At 35.0% G+C, this 19,673-nt stretch overlaps 2 protein-coding genes across 2 annotated transcripts; one reads left to right on the top strand and one right to left on the bottom strand.

The window, feature by feature from the left end:
• Positions 1–578: 578 nt before the first annotated feature.
• itgb3bp (integrin subunit beta 3 binding protein) lies at positions 579–9,499 on the bottom strand. Its single transcript, XM_084425502.1, has 10 exons — positions 9,371–9,499; positions 8,753–8,789; positions 8,464–8,536; positions 8,083–8,152; positions 6,715–6,793; positions 6,297–6,384; positions 6,065–6,121; positions 2,907–2,955; positions 1,345–1,402; positions 579–1,054 (listed from the first exon to the last, which is right to left on the bottom strand). Exons 1-9 carry the CDS (start codon positions 9,373–9,375, stop codon positions 1,396–1,398), a joined length of 465 nt encoding a protein of 154 aa, XP_084281628.1. The 5' UTR covers positions 9,376–9,499; the 3' UTR covers positions 579–1,054; positions 1,345–1,395.
• Positions 9,500–9,705: 206 nt separating this feature from the next.
• Positions 9,706–19,228, top strand: efcab7 (EF-hand calcium binding domain 7). The gene is made up of 13 exons (XM_084425501.1): positions 9,706–9,978; positions 10,362–10,573; positions 10,712–10,798; positions 11,347–11,542; positions 12,677–12,798; positions 14,491–14,632; positions 14,792–14,901; positions 15,922–16,082; positions 16,234–16,367; positions 16,968–17,116; positions 17,577–17,786; positions 18,542–18,649; positions 18,849–19,228. The coding sequence occupies exons 1-13, from the start codon at positions 9,870–9,872 to the stop codon at positions 18,927–18,929; spliced, it is 1,821 nt and encodes a 606-aa protein (XP_084281627.1). The 5' UTR covers positions 9,706–9,869; the 3' UTR covers positions 18,930–19,228.
• The last annotated feature ends 445 nt before the right edge of the window (positions 19,229–19,673 follow it).

Below are 19,673 nucleotides of genomic sequence, written 5' to 3'. Positions count from 1 at the left end.
AAAAATTTGACCAGGGTTTTGTGGTCCAGGGTCAAATTTGTGATAGCAATTTAACAAAAATATGAATAATTTTATTATTAATTTTATTAATATTAATATTTATTCAATTATTTGAATAATTATTAAAAAAAATAAACAAAAATATAACTTTCACTAAAATAAGAGTATTTAAGAAAAATGATAATTTATTATTGTTATACAGTACTAATTTAAATTTACAATATTTATGAATTAGCGCATAATATTAAATCCCAGCTTTTCCGATTTGATAATCACACTAAGTCATATTGCGATTTCGGATTTATTTTAACAACATGATGGGAGAAAAGTTTATGTACCTTTCAATGAGTAATGTGATGACAAATAAAATAATAATTATTATAATAATTATTAAATAAATAAATAAAAAGAAATACTATACATCACTGTAAAAAAGTATTTAAAAAAATGAATATTAAATATTAATAGTAATTTTATTTTACAGAACCATTTTAAAAGTACAATACAAATATTTAAGAAACAACCCCATATATTTATTTATATCACAGCTTCTGATTAGATAATCACAATAAGCCATATCATATAAAAAAATCATTTATTCTGATTAATCACGCAGTCCTAAACAATAGTTCTCATCAAATAAACAAACTTAAGAAAAAAGTATGAATTTATTTTAATTTTCAAGTAGTAAATGAAGAGAAATATTCATTAACACAGTGGAATCATCTTGGCCGTGACTAAAGACGTGAGGCTAGTACTAAAGCTATGCATTAAAATGCTTCAACTTCATGAGCTGTAAAACAAAAATGATGGAAGCAGACATATCAGAACATAATGCTGTAAAGCTGAAATACCAAGGGGAAAAAAGTACAAGCAATCTTTCTCACCCCTCTTTGTTCGAGTTAATGACGGCCATTAAAAAAATCCATTACAACTATAAATGTTATCAGGTCACAAAGGGGCTAGTGTGTTACAGCCTGAGCGAGGTCTGGAGCCGCCACATATGATCAGGAAAGAATGAACCGGTTTTGGTTTGACTGTCTTGCACAAGATCCTGTAAAACAAACCGCAAGCCACAATAAGCAGGATGCGTGATACAATTATAATGGATGGTGCTAATATTAAATAACCATATCTTGCATGCCGTGCTTGGTTAAATACATTGAACTCAGTGAGTTTAACAGCCCACGGCAAACTGCAGAATTCTGAGATGCTTTTCTTGTTCATCTCAACAGACTGTAGCAATGCAAAGTGTGTGACAAGTGTGTGTTTTGTTAGGTCAACCTAAGCTTTTGTCCTTCAGACAGCCTCTAGAAGTGATAAAGAGAGAGTTACGTGATCCACCTTGAGCGGGGCACCAGCTGCCGCCCATGTCCTACATCGAGAAATGATCCCTCAGCGGCTGCCAAAATAAAGAGACAGATCAACAATGAATACTCTTACCTCCTGTATATCTGTGCGTGTGTAGTTTTTCAACACATTTGTTGATTTCTCAAATATATATACGTGTGTGTATGCATACATTTCTCTCCGCATCAGCCCTAATGGGACTGTATGCCAGCGGTAAGAACACTATTTTCGCAGAGACGCAGCACACCGTGTATTTTAGAATCAACATTTTGTCAGATTCCTGGTGAAAAGGAGGGGGAAACCTTTCAGAGAATGAATTGAATGTAAATGTGTCTGAGATGGGATGGCAAGGTGTCGGCGGCGCTGTCTCATTTTGACTACGCCGGAAAGACTGACAGCCTCCTCAGACATCTCGACGCTTTCAGACTGACAGGACGTTCAGTGTACATCAAACACGCTGACAGAAAGCTGCAGCTCTGCCAAAATAAGAACCGTTCCATTTGCAACCGCTCACAGAATTACATGAAACAAAAGCATATTGCGTGGAAAAGTCTTTGTAAATCTCTGGCATATTACATTAATATTTAAGCCTGAGATTAAATGGATTGATAGAATTACACTACCGGTCAAAAGTTTTATGACAGATTCTTTTTATGTTTTTGAAAGAAGTCTCTTATGCTCACTGAGGGTGCATTTATTTGATCAGAAATACTGTAAAAACAGTAATAATATTATTACAATTCGAAATAACTGTTCGAGGGAGCCTTTAGTGTCACAAGATCCTTCAGAAATCATTCTAATATGCTGATATGGTGCTCAAGAAACATTCATTTTGATGATTAGAAATGTTCAAAGGAACACATTTTGAATGTAATTCATTGTAAATTAAAGGTGAAAAATATAATAAACAGAAAAATAAATGTATTTGTATTAGTGCTGTCAAATCGATGCAAATATAGTTTGTAAATATATAATATGTGTGTGTATAAATGTATTGTGTGTACTTATATGTGACCCTGGATCACAAAGCCAGTCACATGTCGCACGGGTATATTTGTGGCAATAGCCAACAATGCATTGTATGGGTCAAAATTATCGAATTTTAACGTATGTATCATGTATGTATCTGACAGCACTACTTTTTGTGTCAATAAAGAAACATACGACATTTAAATGCATGAAATTATCCTATTCAGTAGTTTTGTCAAATTACTCTAAAACGATCAAATTTGTTTAAGATTAAGCATAATTCAAGTAGAAATAACTCTCTTGTCCCATGATATCACATGAAGATTCGAGAGATGTCACAAAAATCTCAAGTATGTTGCTATGAGTTTGCTAAGGTGTTCTGAGTGATTGTGAGCATGTTGCTAGGGGGCTCTGGGTGGTTGCTAAGCTAGGCCAAGTCAAAACAGTCCACCCTACTCTATAAAAACACCACTAATTACTGTAAAATTGTAGGATTGCTTGGAATCTGTGTAATGTGACAAGCTTTTAAAGTTTCAGTGAGTACAGTGATAACCCAGGTAAGGTTGGAAAAAAAAAAAAAAACATACCTTAAGATCGCCTTAAGAAATTCAAAAGAGCTGCCAGTCTGTTTCAACCCTGTAAAAGACACATGGATAGATTAACACACACTTTATCTAGTTTAAGAGCGTGAGAGCGAATTCATAAATGAGACATGTGCACATGTAACGTATCAGGTAAATCATACCATCAGTCATAGGTTTTGTAGACTGCAGCCGCTGTCACTGCTAGATGATCTAAATGCAAATGATCTGAAATGCCTCTGAATGCATTTCATACCGCTGCAGGACGTGTGTGGACATAACCAGCGTTTATATTAGAGACCAAAACACATGCTGAGAGTTGCTTAACTTCACCCTCCCCACCCAAAGTCCTCTAATATACAGCAGTCCTTTAATTGTGATGGAGTTTTCCATCAAAAAGGGCTAAAATGTTCCCCAAACAGACGCCATTTATCCTTCAGCAACCCAGGATTGATGTGGTATTAGCAGGGTCTGTGACCCCGTCCCAGCCAAGAACCAAAAACCTATTTGTTTTATTACATTTTAAGGAATTTTTAATACGGTCTATTAAGGCTGTCTTACAAATCTCCCACAGCTCGACCCCATCTGCGGCCTGATCAATTTTTATACTGCTGATCCGTCCCCTTCCTTCTCATTTTGTCATCGCAAAATTCATATTATATAGGATTTTCTTATGGAAAACTCGCCATAAAAATCCGTTACTACATCTGCTGATGTGCACGGGAGGCCGCCGCGCGAAGACGGAGAGGGCTTTGGTGAAGATAAAATTTGTTTCAGCGGTAAGCAGAACTGTTTAAATGTTATTTATTTTCATGCTCCAAAGAAAATATATTGTGAAGTGCAACATTGATTTAGAACATAACAATGTCTCCGTATAGGCGTAGAAGAGGTGGAGGCAGGGGCCGATTTATGAATCCTTTGCTCAGCTCCTTTAATTGAATTTTCCAAATCTCTCGCCACACAGAAATAATCAATACCCTCGGTCCAGGCGACAAACTTGCCTCAGAATTATTGCGCTCTCTCTTTTTCCATTTTGCGCTCATCAGCAACATGTAACGTGAAGCTCGGGACTTGGTAATGCCTGAATAAGCCAGAAAATTTATAGTCGGTCTGATTGTTTAGGAGGGGTGGCCTCTCTAGAATGCTTGGGAAAAACTTTTGTCAGTTTTGCCATAAACATCTTGCTCGTTGAGTTGCCCTTTCGCCCAATGTTGTGTTTTGGGAAGCCATTAGATGACTGCCGGGGGTTGGAAGGGGCTTCCGTTAGGGACATGGATTCAGCGGTTTGCCTGTCAAAGTTAAAATATCCTTGTGGATTTTCTCAGCTGTCTTGGCGGTATCACGCTGCCTGGTGCTCAGCTTGGTTTTACACGAGTAGTGTCATATCCTCGCCCTCATATGTCATCCGCACCAGCTCCTGTACGGCTCAAGTGACACTGAGTGTTTGAGAACTCTAATAGCAATGATGTGTCTCTATGAAATCCAGGACCAGGATCTAATGGTGTCCCAAGAGAGTTTCAACATCTTCAACTAATTACATGCAGCACAATGCATTTATTTACTGTGATTATCATTTATTTGAAGCTTAATAATGTTGCTACAAAAAAAAAAAAGCTCTTCTTCTGGCTAGATATGAATGTAGAAAAATATTCAAACACTATTCAGGGAACTTCAGTGAAGTAATTTCAAACTTATACAAATCCTAGGCTACTAAACGCATTATTTGTACAGGACAATGTAGACATACTCGGATGTTCAGTTTGATAATTGAAACTGCATCCTGAAACAGTCCATATTTATCTCTGTTTCAGTGAAAATATTTGTTTTCATGGACAATCGCAATCTTTTGTGATTGTCAAGTAATTCGATTTTGTCACACCAATTTCCAACACAGAAAAAGGCCTTTCATAACACAAATGACAGAAAAAAATCATTGCCAAATTAAAATGTTTACAATAATATATCTATTTGAATAGATTTAAAATTCCCGTGATGCAATGTTGAATTTTCAACAGCCATTACTCCAGTCTTCAGTGTCACATGATCCTTCAGAAATCATTCTAATATGCTGATTTAGTGATTTATTATCAATTTTGAAAACCATTTGTGCTGCTTAATAGTCAAAAAAAGAAGAATCTCTTTTTCAAAATATAAATGTCTTTACTGTCACATTTGATCAGTTTAATGCATCCTTGCTGAATAAAAGTACTAATTTAAAAAGAATTTACTGACCCTAAACTTTTGGTAAGTAAATAACTGGTTCAATGTGTCCTAATTTCACATTACGACACACAATCAAACATTAAACTCCTAAGAGGTCTTAAATCATTTGTTTATCATCAGTGTATGTCTAGGGACGTAAATGTGAAAACACTCTTGTACTGTTGTTGTTGTTCTCCACATTGATAAATTTCATGCTCCACCATGTGATCAAGATTGTGACATTCCTTTGGTGTCGAGCTACAAGCAACATCTACGCAAAGGTCCTCGAGTGTGACTAATTAAAACAATTTCAGCCGACCTTATCTTAAAAACATGCCTAACTTCATCACAATCCAGCCATTGTGTTGCATCAAATCACTATTGTGCGATTGAATCACAAGTGCAGCTTTGCTGGGGGCTGAATGTGTGCTTGAAATAATCTAATTAATTCTGTCCCATGAAGAGGAGTTCTGGCTTGTTTGTGTTAGGAAAATGAAATATTTTTCTTAGAAAAAGAGAACCTTTTATTTATTCATGTCTATGAGCACGACGCATTGACAAACCAAATCTCGGCTATTCACTGGCTGTTCAAAGGTCCCATGTGACCGAGATCCAGAACTTCAGTGCTTGAAATCAATCATGCCTCACATATAAGTGGAACACAAAATGTTTTCTTTCTCTTGCTCTTTTAGACAAAGTCACAATCACCATAGAGTAATATGAATCAATTCAATACGGGACGCAACTTATCCTTGTGTCAGAGTCTTACAAAGAGTGTGTTGTGATGGGGAAACATTCAAGATTTGAAACACAACTAACCGTGTGCCGGCTGCTATCTGATCTGACAGAATTACTAAGTTTGGATATCCACTTAAGATAAGTGTTATCGTTCATGCTTTTAAATGATAAATCAACTTTTGAATTCAATTCTAAACATTCAGTCGATTCCCAAATTCACTCACCTTGGAAATGACCCTTGTTTGTGTCTGCTCTACGTGCGCAAGATGCAACTTTAGCAGCTGGAAAGCAATAAAAATCGGTTTTATGTTTCACACGCAGCAAGAATTTGTCATGTGAACTCTTAAAAAGCATATAAAGTGTTTAAGCAACGTCTATAAAGTGACCTTGAGATGCGAGGCGTTTGCATTATGCGGTTTATGCATATATAGCAGAAAAGTCAAAGAAAGGACTCACACAGATTCTCATGTCTCTTGAGTTCAGTTTGTAGATCAGCAGGACTCATCAGAAAGAGACTCCTCAGCTCACTACTGCCCTCTACTGGCTGCAGACAAACAAAAAATTGTGTGCAACCTCAATAAGATGCATTAAATGTAGCTAGCTACACATATCAAAATAAGCTTAAGTAACTCAGTACCACATATTCAGGATTGAGGGACCAAATGTAATAATTTAGATAAAAACCATAAAAATGCACATCAGTTGACCACTAATTTAAATATTGGCAGGCATGAAGCTCCTCAATGTCTATGGTGGTGCAGACCCTGATTTAGTCTTAGTTTAGAAGTCTAATTGGCCAGTCTATAAACAATCCTTCAGTAAATACACTAATACACGATACACTGTGGTCTTCTACTATAGTCGATCCACGTACCAACAATGTTTCCAGCTGTTGCCTGTATTTCATGAGATCCTTGAGAGACTTTTTCACCTTAGACCTGAGGAACAGAAGTCTGAGGGGGGAAAAGTATTCAAAAAATAGACAACAATTTAGTAACATTTTACAATAAGGTTCAATGTGTTAACATTAGTTAATAGTTACAATAGTTGATACTAACAACAACAAAAACCCACTAATTTAAAAGAATCTATTATATCTTAGTTAATGCTAATTTCAACATTTACTAATACATTATTAAAATCAAAAGTTGTGTATTATTTAATGGACCTGAGCTAACTAATGTTAACAAAGATTAATGAATACTGTAACAAATGTATTGCTCATTGATAACGTCAGTTAATGTATTAACTAACATTAACTAATGAGACCTTTAAAAGCGTTACCATTAATATTTAATACGATATTTATTAATCAGATTTTTTTTATTATTGTTTTTGAATTGCTAAGCATGTGCTGCATGTCAACATTTAAAATTAAATATATTACATTACATTATTAGATTATTGTAGAATATTTGCTTGATAAGGACATGGGATCATATTCATATTCCTTATTAAATCTTTGAGGGGAGGACAAGCTGACTAAGAATAAGATATTCATTTATTTTTAATACACATTTAAACATATTGGGGGACATATTAAAGAGTCTGCAAAATCTTTTACAAGGTCCTTCGTCCAATCACGCTCGAGATCTCTTCTACATTTTGCACAAGAAGTTCTCTTAGCTTTGACTAGCCAAATGAATACATTCTTAAATGAATCATAAGCCCGCTCTCTTTATTGATGTTTTTATATATATTTAACTAGCTTCCTCTTAAATGACTGCACTATAAAATTCAAAACTAATGCTTGTCTTGATGGATCACACGGAGCTCTGTGTTAGTATGCGTTGGAGAGGAAATAGGTCTTTTCTTAAACTCTCCTTATCCAACTATTTTTAGTGCTATGTAAATCAACGAGGCTTTTGGCTGGTGATGAAACTCCCTCCATGTCCTGTCATTAAATTCTGATCAGTCATAATGGCTATCAGCCAACTGGGACAAAGGAAATATCCAGTAATGAGGAGAAATTTCCACTGCTTCAGTTATACCAATGTTAGTAGCTTCATAAAAATAGACTTTGATGGCACTCTGGTTTTTGTCAAATATAACCAAGTAAAAAGTTGAATAAAGTAACTCAACAACAGCATTCTAACTTTCAAAAATTAAAGCATGGGCCATTAATTAAACATTATAAAGTGTGTTTTTATTTTTACATTTTCATTTTTTACTGTACTTTTTATTTACATCTTAAACATTATCACTAAAACGACAGAAATAATCAACATTTCTTTATCCTTACCTCTCAGCATCTGTCATGGGCTCTTTTGTTTGAGAGGGATTCGTTTTCTTCCCACCTGCTCTGGAATTACCTGCCGATGAAGCACTAAATGTCAGCCAATTTATCAAATCGGCATGAGCAAAGATATTATTAATGGCTACACAGACAGCTAATCTAAATGCAATACTCCTTGGATTACAAGAGACCCTTACTGTACAGGATTTTGGAAACAACATGACATGAGCAGGGGATCGTTTATGGTGACGATTATCAAAAGCGAAAAGAACACGCATACGTCTTACTCTCTTCACAATAATAAATAAAAATGAAAACTCCTGGGGGGCAAAATGTGATTTTTGTAGGACTAAGAGGACACAGTAGCTGGACTGTGGTTTCTAGTACCTGCAGGTTTTGTTAATCGAGTTCCAGTCATAGGCGAATAGTTCCTGTTTGGTGCATGCCTCTTTGCAGGGCTCTAAAATAGATGGAAATTAAGCATTTACATCCTTCAAAACATCTGGGTAAAGATTTTTTGTTGTACTTTTAAGAAGCAAAATCATATTACTTTACTTTCATAACATATGATTAAGTCAAAAAATGGGTTAAAATAATAAACATTTAAAGAATATGAAAAAAAAGTACAGTGCAGTTTTAGATCTGAAATCTATAGTAGAAAAGTATGCAAACTCACGTTTTCTTTGTCTTGCAAATGAAGGGCTCTCTTCGCACTGTATGGGAAATTAGACAGCATAACTTTAGTCTTGATTTTTTTGTTCTTGCATTTTCTATGTAATGCCTTAACAATTTAGGGTTTGGTCATTAAATGTGGATGATCCCTATACAATAATATATCATGTGCATTCAGTATAGGAAGACACCAGTTTTTCCTGCACATTGCTCTTTACTGAACTAAGTATTTTGAATGAATCATGATTTCTCCTAGTACTGTACAAAAAAAAAAACGAAAAAAAAAACCTCATATCTATTAAAAATGTAATTAAGTCTGAGACATTTAAAATATTTCTCAGTAACTTATTTATCTCGCGTGGAGGGGACCACAGAGGTTCCAAAAAGTACCATGGTACTACCACTGTTTCTTGAACTGGTAAAATGTTAGCTATATAGTAGTCTTAAAAGTATTAACACAGTTCAACTTCATGGATATGGTAATCGTTATTATTTTGGCAAGCATCCATGATAGCAAAGTACCAGCATGTTATCACTGTACGTTTTCCGTTAAGGTAGTAGCATGATCACAATTATGCCACTTCAGTTGTTATATGTGAGCCAAATGAACGTATACACTTACGGCATTTTAAATATTTACTTGAAGTCGATTTATCTTTCTTGAAGTTATAACGTTAAGACAGACTGGCGCTTCTATTTGTAGTTTGGCGCGGTGCGGCAGCAATTTAGTTCCCCGGAAACACTCATCTGTGCTTTTACATACTTGTTTAAGTATTTTATAGTGTCTAACTCTATTTTGCCGGAGAATTCACACAGAATGAGTTATAATATTGTTAGAGTAACGATGGGTTTACCTGCTAAGTTTATATCACAAATACTGCACAGCATATCTAATTAATAAATATTTTATGAGAAGCATTGAAAGCATGTGTTTCCTTTATCTCTTTTAAACTGCGCACCGTTGAGGAGGGTTTTGTTTACACATGCCAGCCATGGCAATCAGACTCGATAGTGAACAACATCACCAACCATAAAATAGCCTACAGACTCACCTCTCTAGCTCACAGCTATTATTACAATATGTTTTGATATTTCGGTTGCATGTTGGCAATATTTTCACAATGCAGCGCTCAGAGGAAGAGAGGTTTTATATGGCGTGCAGGGCTGCTTATCTCTCTGTGTTCAGGTCCAGCCTGGTTAATATGACTTCAAAAGATCAGCTGTGCACCGGTGAGCATAATGCATCTCAACACCTTTATATCTTCACGTTGATCTTTAATACAAAGGCTAAATTGTATTGATAAGACCAATAAATTGGTCAAACATCATAATTAATTCCTAATTCAATTTTATTTATTTATAATTAATTTTACTTAATTTATAATTCAAGAACAAACATTATATAATGTTGTAGATGATGTAAATTCAAACAATATATAATATAATGTAATTTGCAATGCAAACACCAATACACTAGTCAACATTTAAATATTTTTGACAATATAAATATTTTATAATGACTTTCTAGTGATATCTAATGTCAGTACAAAATATTATCACTAGGTTAGGTTAAAAGTCAGTGTATATGATCCATCTCTGCTGTTTTGTCTCAGTTCTTCAGCAAGCAGGTAGAAATCCATCACAGAAAGCTTTAGACAAATATTGGCCCCCAGGAACCAAGAAGCTGAATTTTGATGACTTTGTTGAGATCCTTAAGAAGGAAAAACCAGCAGAACCAGACGAGCTTATGAGAATTTTCAAGAAATTTGATGTGAATTGTGATGGATATATCTCACATGATGAGCTTAGTAGAATCCTTACTGCGGTAAGTGTTAAATCAATTATCTCTTCACAAACATAAGCTGTGAGGCGGCTGCATCCTTCGAAGGATGAATTGGGACACAGCTTTATTGTGTGTCTGTTGTAATCATTTCAGGTTTGTGTTTTGATTTGTTTGGTTTAGTCTGGTGAAAAAATGTCACCTGAGGAAGTGGATGAAATCTTTTCCTTAGCAGATGTCAACAAAGATGGAAAGTTAGACTACGCAGAGGTACGATCTCCAAGCATTGCACAGCAGAACACTTTTTGTAAATAGACAAATTATAATATAGTTGAGTTAAATTAGCCAGGCTGGTCCCATTGTATATTAAATATCTTTAACTACTATGTTCTAACATTTGAATTAATCATTTGGTACAATATTTATATATATAAAATATTTAAAGAATATATATCTGCATGTAATTCATATCTGTAAACCTACTCGGTAACACTTTTTTTTGTGTGTTATTGTTACTGTTACATGTAGGCTAGTTACTGTAGTAATAACAAAAAATTATGCATAATTAAATGTGCAATTAACCCTAAACCAAACCCTCATCCTAACCCGTACCCTATAATAAGTACATGTAGTTCATTATTATTACTCTGTACTTAAATGTATAATTACACTATAAAACGAACACCTTAATATAAAGTGTAACCCCCTACTCCTACCCACCTGTCCCCTAAACTTACCCAACTTACCTAACAGTGATTTCTAATGTAAGTACATAGTAGTTGAAGACTGTAAAGTGTGACTGTCAGGCTGCTGTTTAGTTTTGCAGGCTTCTCGGGTCTACAGCAGAACAGTGTCAGACCGCGGCACTGGAGAAGCTTGAGGCTGATGCCAAACTGAAGAGGCAGAACTTTGGCAACCAGTTGGAAAGCCCTTCACAGAGCTCAGAGTCCCAACCTGAGCTTTCAGCTGCACCGACACAGTCCAGAACAGAGCTGGAAACAACACAGAGGAAAGGTATGATACAGGGTCTGCACAAAATCTAAAAACACACTAACCCCTGGTTTCACAAACAGGGTTTAGATTAAGCCAGGATTAGGCCTTAGCTCAATAGGGGACATTTTAGTAGCTTTTATAAACATGACTGGTGTTCATCTTTAGACACTGATATAGTTTAAGATGTGTCAGTGCAAGTGGCTTTCAGTTAAAACAGCTCAAACATACATTTTAGTCTGGGACTATCTTAAGCCTTGTCTGTGAAACCAGGCGTTTATATATTGAGAATGAGCGTGTTCAGGTTAGGTTTGTTCAGCTCTTATTTACTGGCCAGATTGCACATGTGCATGCACACAAAAGCAAACAGCAATTCTGTTTTCATTCTTCTTAGTGCAGTCTATTGTATAGTAACTAATGGTCTAGCTATTGATTTCCCCTCATGTGTGATGAGAAATGGACTCATTTGGATTTGTGCCATACATCATAATGTGAACTCAATAGAGGGTTTGTTTGGGGGAGGAACTTTTAAAGCCTTTTGGTTAAGGCAATCATTTGTCATTATTATGAGTAAGTGCAGGGCTAGTGAAGATTTAGCAGAGGATTTGCTTTTGCTTTGTGGTTTTCAACTTTAAAGTCACCATGAAATCTAAATGGACAATTCTTGTTTTTATGATAGAACATTGCAGTGTTTATTATAAATGATTTATCTGTGGCCTTATTATGATATAATTCATGAGCCCTTGTAATCTTTAATCAAAATAACTTCCCCTCCCTCTCTCAGTGACATCTCTTCTCTTCTCCGATGATGTGTTTTTCGGTGCGAGGGCGGGACAACCTGTCAATCACATCACAACAATAGAAAACCTCAATCATCCAATCAATTCCTGATGGATAAAATCAAGTCCCGCCCTACATTTTTTTCTTATTTGAGGAGCCGTTTCAATTGGATATACATCAAAATAAGGATGAAAAGACTATCGCAACTTCCGTTTCATGTCTAATGTGATTCAAATCATTGGTTTAAAATGCGCAATTTTTTCTTTATTATCTGCATTGTGTGTTTCTTTTTTTGGACTGCTTTGTGATGCATCTGTTGTAATAAAGATCCTCATTATAATGGATTCAGCTTATAGTTTCTATGTTTGCATATGACAGACAGTCGCTCCTCATCCAGACCATCATCAGCTCGCAGTCGTCGGTCATCTTTATCCACGGCCATCACCATGGGCACGGGCAGCACTAAGAGTGGCAGACTGGCAGAGCCCAAATCTCTACAGGTACCAACTGCGCTGTAGGAATGTCAGCTTCTTTTGGACTTTGCTTGAAATCTCTCACAGAACTCTGAAGAAGAGATGTAAAGATTGGGATAAGATTACACAATCAAAATATCATTAAACATCATTAAACAATATTTAATTATTAAACAACTGCTATAAAGATCACAACACAATTTTGAAGTAGAAAGTTTTTTTAAATGTAGGCTACTCCAAAAGTCTTTTTTATGTACACATTTTTTGAAATATTTTTTTCACAGTGTATTGAACTGCTGAATGAAACAAAAAAAACCTTTTTATTAGAAAAAATTCATGAAAAACTTTAAAATAGTTCTTAAACATACAACCTAAAATGTTAATAAAACAAGTATATTATTTTAAACTAAAGTAAAATAAACATTTTACAATAAAATCTAAAAAATAAAAGCTGAGTAATAATGGAATGAGCAATTTAAGAAATAAATTGTTACATACGCGTGATCTGTTTTTTACTCTATCATAAGCTTCAATTTTGCCTACAGTACAATCTAAACTTTGTGTAAATTCAAGCGCCTTACGGGCAGCCATACATTTGCTGTGTTTTTGTTGTATCGAAGCTTTTTGGTTGCAAATTTTCACCTGGTCGATATGAGTGCAGCTCTGCTATTGATCTCCTTCCCTTTGTTTGCACTCTTTTTGACTTTAACCTCAGCTGGTTTGCTTTACCACGGAAAAATAATGACCAAGCTCGTCAAAGCAAAGAGATTGGAAAAAAACAGATGCTCTTGGGTGAAGAAAGTTCTATCGCCTCAGTTCCAGCCTGTTGTATTACCTGAGCCAGGAGCTTGATAATTGGGTGTAGGGATTGGAAAGGGTCAGGTTGTGTGTTTTTATGGTGGCTCGCGGTCTGTGCGCGAGACTTTAAATTACGGAGGTTTCTGGGAGGTGACATGGCAGTGTATTAGTCCAGCCGAGTGACCCATCTCCTTGGGACACTACATCAGGGCCTTTTAAAGTAGACACATGCCTCGGGCGCTTTTCTTCATTTTGATTCGGGGTGGACAAACCACCCAAGTGTTATGATTTGATCCTTAACACGTTTCACAACCCAGCATAAATTCTGGGAGGAAATTGCTTTTGTTGAAGAAGTGTCATTTCAGAACCATGTTTTTAGCACTCGGAAAAGAAGCATAAACCAATTCTAAACATTAAAAGGCCTCTGTGGCACCTGAGGACAAGGTTTATTTCCCAAAACTACTCTCTGATGGGTCAGGAAGGAGGCTGTTTGACTCCGATTTTTTGATTACTTGATGATTTAGAGTATATTTGCTGTAACATTTTAGCTGGACCTAAACAACAGCAGTTAAAAGAGCAAAAAGACTTGCTTTAGACAAGGATTTATGGGTTTCCTCAGGCCCTTTTTCCTTTTTAATTACACTTTTAGTGCGTATAGTATGAATTTTGATGGTCTGCATTGAAATGTATCTTTCTGCATTATAGTAAAAAATCGTGGACTTTGTTTTGTTCCACTCAGGTGAATGCCTTTGTTTTAGCAAAGATGTTACAATAGCGTCACCCTGTGGTTGTACCTTCAACTTCATCCCAGAACATTTCTTCTGGAATTATCATACTACAATTATCATAATGTTTGCTGTTTTTCTAATGAATTTATTATTATTTATTTATTTTAAACTGTGTTAACACTTATTCCACCAGGATTGGAATCATACTCTTATGAGAGGCTGTTTTTATCTGGAGGAAGATGGAACGATTGTTTCTCTCCAGTATCGCCTGCATATCCCAGAGACTACCGGTGTCTACCTGACAATACGGCCCCTCAATCTCAGCCCGATTCCTGGTAAATATACTGTACACAGTGTTTAAGACCAAAGTTAATGAAGTTACAGATTCTGAGTTATTCAAAATACCTACAGTAAATAAGCAGGTGTGTGTGTGTGTGTGTGTGTGTGTGTGTGTGTGTGTGTGTGTGTGTGTGTGTGTGTGTGTGTGTGAACAGAAAAGCCTTCCTCATGGATGTGTGTGGACACAGCTCTCTATGTGGTGACGGGAAACAAAACCAAAGAAGATTCAACTTTGGTTTGCTTTACTGAGTTAAGGGATAAGGAGGTCAGTAAATCCATTACGTTCCTATCTAAATATGATAGTATTTGTATTATCAAACTATAATATCTGCTTGTATTTAAAGTATTTTGACATGTTTTCTTATCAGCTGTAATATAAGAATGTAATTCTATGGCGTGTGCCTTTTCAAGTTTGATATTGTGACTTTTAATATTTTAAACATTCTATATTATGAAACATTCTATTAGACAGATAATGTGTGTAAGTGTTAATACATTGTCCCATCTCAAGCTAAACTAATTAATATTAATGAATGTTCATATATAATTATGTCTTCAGAAAAGTAAGGGTTGATTTTAATGCTGATATATACTTTTGGCAAATATACACATTTTTCAATGATCAGTCATTTAAAATCATGGTAACAATATTGATATTTTGATATTGTTCCTCTGACAAACATAACAAAGCAGAAAATAAAGTGATTTCACTTCCTAAATGCATGGTGATGGCATGATGAGTTATATTTACAAATATTACATTATTAGGGTTGATGCATTACTTGGGTACACAAATTATAACTATAACTTTTTAATAATACATTATGTCAGCTGACATCGGAAAAGAAATGCAACGTGAATAAACACAAAAGGCTAGATTTTACTTTCATATTGTGTGAATATTTGTTAATACATTTATATTTAAATATTGTTAATACCTCCTCATGAAGAAAGAAAAAGAAAAAAGATTGTTACTAGCTTTTTGTTGATGTGTTTACAAAATTCTATAAATTATCTATATTATATATATGAAGGACACAAATGTAATTTCATAGAATAACTCAAAAGTTATTTATGTGGGACCATTTTTTATCTCATTTACAAAGAAATATATACAAATTATATTCTTTATATACAGTGAATATATTAAATTAATTGAATCAAAATACTAAATGGAAAACTGCATCAATATATAGGTTAACATGAAATCCTGCCTCATTGGAATTGGAATTATTACATTGTACAACAGTAAGTAAGATGTATGTTGTGTGTGATTGATGAACAGAAGTTTGTGTGGAGAGGAGAGCTCAATGCCGGCTCATATCTGCTCATGCCCTTCACCACTGGCTGCAGATTGATGAAAAGTACGAGGAAGACCACCACTAAACCTGCTCAGCTAGTCACTCGCACCCAGTCAGGAGAGCTGGAGCTCACCAAAGAGTTCAAGTTAGTCAGTTCTAATATAGGGGGACCCAATAAAAGTCTATTAAGTTTATGTTTAATGCTAAATGTTTGATTACTGAATTTAGGTTATTGTATGTATCTATTAGAATAATATACAGCATGTGCAAAGATGCTGTACTGTTTTGTTCCACAGGGCGGCATTGTCTGACATCTTTGAAGTGATCGATTTGGACGGCAGCGGTCTGCTGAGCCTAGAGGAGTACAACTTCTTTGAACAGAGAACCAGTGGAGAGAAATGTGATGAGGATGCCTGGGCCATCTGCAAAGGTTCTTATACAAACACCGTATATAAAGCGGACACATAATCAATCAGAGCTTTTAAAGTCACCATGAAATCAAAATGAACCATTCATGCAGTATTTCTTATAAATGATTTATCCATGCGCATCATATTTTTTTTTAAATCATGTGCTTGTGCAATCTTTAATCAAAGAACTTCCCCTTCCTCTTGCAACAACATCTCTTCCCTGATGACATTTTTCGGCACGAGGGCAGGACAACCTGTCAGTCACATGACATCACAGCAATAGCAATCCACAACGATCCAATCAAGTCCCGCCCTACATTTTTTTCTTGTTTGAGAAGCTGTTTTACTCGAATATATGTCACAGTAGAGAAGAAAAGACTATGACTAACTTCCGTTTCATTCTGATTGTAATGCTCTCAAAATCTGATGATGCAATTGAATTATTATTGCCAAGTACTTTTTCTTGGCTCCTCTGATAAATTATTGATTGTGTCTTCAGAAATGTAATTTAGTTGTTTAAATATTTAAAATGACGCTTCCAGATCTTGAACAAGTACTGTCCAATCCAATCCAATCCAATAATATGTATTATTTCTATAATAGTATGTGCTCTCCTATAGAGAACTTTGACACAAGGAAAAATGAGTTAACTAGACAAGGCTTCCTAGAGCTCAACCTGATGGAAGCGAATGATCGGGAGGGTGACCCCAGGGATTTGTGGCTCACCTTGGAGGCCATGGGCTACAACCAAAGCTTGGAAATGGTGGAGGTACAAAGGTCTATGAGCTTTACTTATGAGCAGTGTTGGGGAAAGTTACTTTTAAAAGTAATGTGTTACAATATTGCATTACTCCCTAAAAAAGTAACTTATTGTGTTACTTGGTTACTTTTAATGGAAAATAATGCGTAGTAAGTTTAATCTTTTGCGTTACTTTTTGTCACCTGGGCTGGGCTTGCTTGTTTGTTTTTTTATGTAAAAAAAAGTCTGATATTTTGTTGTAAATTTAAAAGTAATGCGGTACTTTACCAGTTACTTGAAAAAAAGTAATCTGATTACGTAACTTGTAATGCGTTACCCCAACGTTGCCCATGAGAGAGTCTTGTAATTTCAAACAGTAAAAACTGCAAGGGTTTAGAGAACATGTACTTTATTTCTAAAAATTAAACACTTTTTTGAGTAATTTACTCATAACCACTTTACATTTTTAAGTTTTTCTTTATCCCATCAGGCCTGTCCATTTGTCATTGAAGTCTACTGTGAGGATGTCAAGGCTACTCTTCAGGCAGTTCATTTGGATTCTGGGATCAAGATGTTGAATTCTTCTGTACAGAAGTCTATCACATCAAAAGCAGAGGCTAGATCTCTGAAGGGTCAAGAGAATGTCTTGCTTTATACATACAAAGGAGAGAGCAGAATTTCATCAGTCATTGCCAATAAGGTTGGTTGGTTACTGTTTTATGTCACTTAGCTGTTTGTTTGTTTTTTGGATTATTGAAAATGAATACATGGCATCCATCTTTCATTTAAAAAAAGCCCTTTAAAAATGTCTGTGTAGGCCTCACATTTGTTTGTCTTGTACTTAACATTCACTGAGAATAGCACAAAGTAACTAAACCTCCAGTTGTTTGGAATGCTTTATAGAAAGGAACACTGACCATGAGTAGAATTTCAATGTCCTGATCTGCCATTATATAGACAAAGTCAACTGAAAGACACTTTTAACAGAGAGAAGGGAATTAGATCTGCAAAGAAACCTTGACATTTTGCCATACGTAGTTAGTGGAACTATTTATCTGAAATATACACTATCATTATTAAGAAGTTTATGTGGCTGTAAGATTTAGTTATGTTTTTGGAAGAAGTATCTTATGCTCACCAAGACTGCATTTATTTAATAAAAAAAAAGAAGCAGTAATATTGTAAAATAATATTACAATTGAAATTAACTGTTTTATATTTTAATGTATTTAGCAAAGCTGAATTTTCAGCAGCCATTACTCCAGTCTTTAGTGTCACATGATCAATTTAATGCAACCTTGCTAAATACAAATACTAATTTCTTTCAAACACTAAATATTAACTGTCCCCAAAATGTTGAACGGTAGTCTATATAATTCACTGTTGTTAATTAATGATTATAAAATGATTACTGCTGTAATTTCTTTTCACTGATTTTCCCTTTCGCTGCTATAGTCCAATCAGAAGGTGACGGTGCACATCAACAATGAACAAAGCAAGAACTGTGTGAGCAGCAGAGGCATGAGTATGTTTGCTGTGGAGGTTCCTGCTAGGACTAAAATGGTGAGATACACCCATTTTCACTCACAAACATAGGCCAGTTTTTTTGTAGGTTCGGGATGGGGTGCATTTTATGCTCCATTTCCCATAGAACTAATAAAAGAACCCCAACTTGATTGAGGATAGTTACATTTGACAGACACTCTGATGGACAATTTTGCTGAATATTTAACACTTGTGCTCTGTTTTGGTCTCTGTTCAGGTGTGTCAGCACGTCATAGCTTCAAATGATCAACATGAGTGGACTTACAACTGCGTTGAGAGCATCATACCAAGTTTGTGAATGCTGCAGTAACGTTAGGAATATTTATTATGACATAACAAATCATGTAGTGCTTGTAAAATAAATAACATGATTTTGTTTGCTTGTTACAATGATCATTACATGCAAGTTTTACTATAGTTTCAAAAGTTATTATTATTAAGCATTTATTATGTAGTCAGTGAGTTACCTTCATGATGTTCACGTTTTTTTGTAAATAAAGCTAATTTATTTTCAGTAAATCTTTTTTATTTGTTTGTTTGTTTATGTATTTATCATTTATTTATTGAAATCATAACAAATAATAATCAAGTGCGTATATTTTTTTTGGTGTGTGGGTAGTTTGTTCGGATGGATTGGTTTATGAATGTATTTTATTATTTTATTTATTATTACACATTTTATTTATTATTGCACATTTACCCCAGGACTCATAATGGAATGTAACATACCTCACCAATCACATTACATGTTATATCAGTTTGTGTTTCTTAAAGAAAATGTGGCAATTTAACATTAAGTAAGCAATATAAAATACACTAATTCAGTTTTTAAGCATTATCCTGGCATTGAGCCAATGAGCATAGTCCAGTTTTAGCAGTCAAACATACAATCCAAATTCCAGACTGTTACACACACAGACCTAAATTTTATTCGCCCTTGACCTTTAGCACCACGTGTAGATTTAAGCTTCTATTTATAACTTTCAGTCAATTATTTTGGCCTTTGACTTTCACTACTGTAACTGTAGAACAAGACACTAAA

The sequence above is a fragment of the Rutilus rutilus genome (genome assembly GCF_951802725.1).
Source record: "Rutilus rutilus genome assembly, chromosome: 12".
Taxonomy (NCBI): domain Eukaryota; kingdom Metazoa; phylum Chordata; class Actinopteri; order Cypriniformes; family Leuciscidae; genus Rutilus; species Rutilus rutilus.
Note: the sequence above shows the minus strand (reverse complement) of the source record. Positions and strands in the feature narration are given on the sequence as shown.